General features: G+C 36.8%; 1 protein-coding gene across 1 annotated transcript in view; it reads left to right on the top strand.

Annotated features, from left to right (window-relative positions):
- The first annotated feature begins 759 nt into the window (after nucleotides 1-759).
- Nucleotides 760-4,392, top strand: part of LOC102897771 (E3 ubiquitin-protein ligase RNF128-like) — a 17,400-nt gene continuing 13,767 nt past the window's right edge. The window contains exons 1-2 of the mRNA XM_006914804.2: nucleotides 760-807; nucleotides 1,946-2,017. Coding sequence (XP_006914866.2) covers nucleotides 760-807; nucleotides 1,946-2,017 — 120 coding nt within the window. The remainder of the gene's footprint in view (nucleotides 808-1,945; nucleotides 2,018-4,392) is intronic.

The raw sequence follows: 4,392 nt of genomic DNA, 5'->3' as shown, positions 1-4,392 counted from the left end.
AAATAACTATATAAATAATAAGGAAGTAGTAGTACTAGCTTTTTGCTCCAAGCCACATCAAAAAAAGATGTCAGGGGAAGAAACATTTAACTCTGGGCTTCAGTAGGACTGATACTAACCAACTCTGAGATTCTGAGCATCAGTTTTCTTATCTGTCAAATTAGATATCAGGCTAGGTGAACTCTAAGAATTCTTCCAGCTCTAAATATCCTAAGTGTACTTCCTTTCACTGTCATTCTATTATTTACTTATAATGCAAATAACAAAATAAAAGTGAAAATATTTGTGCCTAAATAAAGTACCATCATAGAATTCCTCTTGTGAGTTAACTCAAGTCTCAAAGTGGGAGTGAAAGGGTCTCAGTTAGCACCTCTTTCGTTCTGAGGACTAGCTAGGCCTTCCTATTAACTGTTTTTATTAAGCTATATTTGCTGATCAGGTAACAACCTGAGAAGTTTCTGCTGTTCCTGTGACATCAAAGAAATGGTTTAACTAGTTTCCTCTTTGGCATTAAGCCAAATAAATACCTTTCACAAAATGATATCTTGTATAGAAGGTAGGTTTAGGCATTTCCTCATATATCTATATTGATGGATTATTCACTTCCAAAATATATTTGCTATAGATATTCCAAGAACCTGTTAGGCTAATTGATGAATAGTACTTTATATTTTCATTTAATAAACATTTTATCAAATATCTGCTATATGCCAGACATCGTGCTGGATACTTATTATCTCTAATTTTCATGTAACCTAGATGTCAGATATGGGTCTCCCTGCTGGGGATGGAGCTACATATAGTGGGGTAAGGAAGTTGTTTACATTTTCACAATGACCTCTAGTTCTGAGTACCTACTTTTGATGAATTTCTACCAAGTTTTTTTTTTTCACTTTACAGTTCAAAATAGGAAGATTGCTTATTATCTTGCTACGTTGCACATGCTATCTCTCTATTCCACATCGCATCCATGCAGGTGTGAAACCTAGCCTCTTCAATTTACACATATATTCACTTGATGTATTTGAGTATATGGTAGATTTTAATGAAAGGACGGAAGGACTTTTTGCAGCATCAAATAATTTCGAATTAGTACAGAATATCTTATACTATGTTTTTTCCCCCCTTTGGCCAGTTCACCTTACATAGAAGGATGATTTCTCATTGATTACTCTCTTTCTTATCTTTCCCTCACCTCTTAGATTTCACCCTATACCCCAACTTCACTTCTGATAAAATTATAATATTTTAGTCTTTATTCCCTAAGCGAGACTGGGGCTTGCCTTTGCATGTCCAGACTCATTTTAGGTATATGGTCAATGGGAAAACAAAAAACAAAAAACAAAAAAAACCAGGACTACCACTTGCAGAATCTACTCTCTTTATAAGGCAATAATGGTTACAAACAATAATTTATTTTTTTCTTAATACCAAATAACACTATAAGGGTTGGTGTTATCTTCACTTTATAGATAAGTAAACAAGCTCAAAGAATTAAATGATTTGTTCAGGATTATTAATTAAGTAAGTGACAAAGTCAGATTTTTGAATCTACATCTATTTAAATCTAAATCCTGTACACTTTCTACTAAACAAGAAACAATTTTAAAAAAATGGAAAAGGTGAACTTTAAGGTTCTCTGAGCTTGAAAATAGGAAAAGTTCTTTGAAAATTCATAGCATCTGAATCTATTTGTAATAGGGACATGTAGCTTTACCACTGTAGCCAAAAGATGCTGTTTAAGAAGGTAGGGAAACATAATAAGTGAAAAGTTTCATTAATTTGAAAAATCCTACCTGATATCAGATAAATAGGACATTTTTATGGTTAATTAGATTTTATCTTTTAAAATTCATTTAACCTAATAAATATTGATTAATCTTCTCTACCTTTTTCATTGTATTTTTTAAATAGTTTTTCTAAGACCTATTATTTTTTATTACAGAGACAATTAAAGGCAGATGCTAAAAAAGCTATTGGAAGGCTTCAACTACGCACACTGAAAGAAGGAGACAAGGTACATTTATGACTTAAAAATGCTTTTTGTTTTAGAACAATGCTTAGCAAGCCATTGTTAAAGGTGAATGTTCCAAAGTAGTTTTTTTCATTGCAATTTTATGAATCTCATTGGCTTTTTAAAGTCTATTCGATGCTGGAGGTAGGCTGAATAATGGCCCCCAAAGATACCTAGGTTCAAATCACTGGAACCTGAGAATATTGCCTTATATGGCAAAAAGGACTTTGCAGATGTGATTAACTTCAGGATCTTGAGATGGGGAGATAATCCAGAATTATCCAAATAGATCCTAAATATAATCACAGTATCTTTATAAGATGGAGGAAGAGGGAGATGTGATAATGGAAGCAAGATGTTGGAGTAATACAAGAAAGGGGCCATGAGCCAAAGAATGCAGACAGCTCTAGAAGCTGGAAAAGGTAAGGAAAGAGATTCTCCCCTGAAGCCTTCAGAAGAAGCACAGCATTGCCGACACTTTGAGTTTTAGAATTCTGATTTACAGGACAATAAGAGGATAAATTTGTGTTATTTTAAACCTCTAAGTAATGGTTATTTGTTACAGCAACAACAGGAAACTAATACAGTGCTTCAGTATTGCTTTACTTGAACGTCCATGTCCAGATTTAGGATAGTTGAAAACTATCATCCATGTGTAAAACGTATCAAAAAACATTCATGGAACTTATTGAAATAAAAAATGTCATTTATAAAAGCACCAAAACCATTAAATACTTAGGTATAAATCTTACAAAATATATACAAGACCTATATGCCGAAAACTGTGAAACACCAAAGGAAAAAAAGAAAGAAGACCTAAATAAGTGGAGAGATATACTGTGTGCATGAATCAGAAGACTCACTGTTGTCGAAATATCAGTTCCCTCCTAATTAATCTATAGATTCAATTCAATGTCAGTAAAAATCCTAGTTGGATCTTTTGTAAAAATTGACAAGTTGATTCTAAGTTTATAAGGAAAAATGAACTAGAATAACTAAAATACTTTTGATGAAGACAAATTTGGATGACTCACATTATCTGACTTGCAGTATTATTTTAAAGCTACAGTAGTCAAGATATTGTGGTATTGGAGCAAGGATAGACCTTTAGATCGATGAAACAGAAATAGACCCACACATATATGGTCAATTGATTTTATCAAAAATAGAAAGGCAGAGAGAGAAAGAAATGGCGTAGATGATAGAGGCTCTGTTCATCCCTCTGGCGACCAAATCAAAGTTGTGACAGAAACAAGGAACAGCAGTAAGGATAAATTGCCTGGAATCTAGATGAACAAGCCATACAACTAAGGATAAATCCAAGAAAGCACCCTGCAATGGAAGAAGGTAGGACAGGGTGAGGATGCAGGGCTGCCTGGTCTCAAGTGGCCGAATAAGATGGAGGCTGTGGCAGCAACAGTGGCAGATGCCTCTTAAAGGGGCCACCTCCACAAGCAGATTTTTGCAGTGACGGACCTGCTCTCTCTGAGCACCAGTGCCGATTTGGCTGCATGCAGGGGCCCTGCACCAGGAACTTACAAGGAGACATTGTCAGAGTGAGGGCCGAGGTGAGACTGGCTGGGTACAGAAGTGCTGGCGGTATCCATTGTTCCCTGTTGAGCTTTCCCCACTCCCAGTGCAGGGACACAGCGCCGCCATAGCCCTGACATCATCAAACTGGATAACAGGTCACTCCGCCCAGAGGAGTCCCTGAAACCCCGCCTCCCCCAACTCACGGCCCCACCCAAGCCACATCCAGGTGTATCCTCAGCGAGTCAGGTGCTCCTTGCTGAGCAGTGCCTAGACTCACACTAGAGACAGCAGGCCTTGGTTTCTGGTGTGGCCTTTTGAGGCAACTGTAAGCACAGCATCTGTAGATTGCTTGCTGAATCTTAACAGCTGGCCCCAGAGGGGCACAGGCTAAATTTGGCCTGCAGCTGCCCCCCTCTCAGGACTGTGCCACAGGACACCTACTACACAAAGCCATACTAGTTAAGACAGGGAGACTCAGAACTTTGCTTAGTACATAGAAACAGACACAGAAAAGCAGACAAAATGGGAAAACAAAGAAGCAAAAACAATATAAGAGAACAGAGATCCAGAATTAATGGAGTCAAGTAACAGATGCAGAGTTCAAAACACTGGTTATAAAGATGTTCAACGAACTCAAGGGAAAGGTAGATGAATTCAGTGAGAATTTCAACAAAGAGATAGAAAACATAAAAATGGAAATGGAAAGCACCAAAGAGAACCAGGAATGAAGAACACATTATCTGAGAAGTATATCAGATGTAATAAACAAAGTGAATAAAGAGGATCGAATGACCTACATAGAGGATGGGAAAGCCAAGGACACTCAATCATAATGGCAAAAAAAT

The sequence above is a fragment of the Pteropus alecto genome, unplaced genomic scaffold (assembly GCF_000325575.1).
Source record: "Pteropus alecto unplaced genomic scaffold, ASM32557v1 scaffold246, whole genome shotgun sequence".
Classification (NCBI taxonomy): Eukaryota; Metazoa; Chordata; class Mammalia; order Chiroptera; family Pteropodidae; genus Pteropus; species Pteropus alecto.
This window is presented reverse-complemented; position numbering and strand designations above follow the sequence as displayed.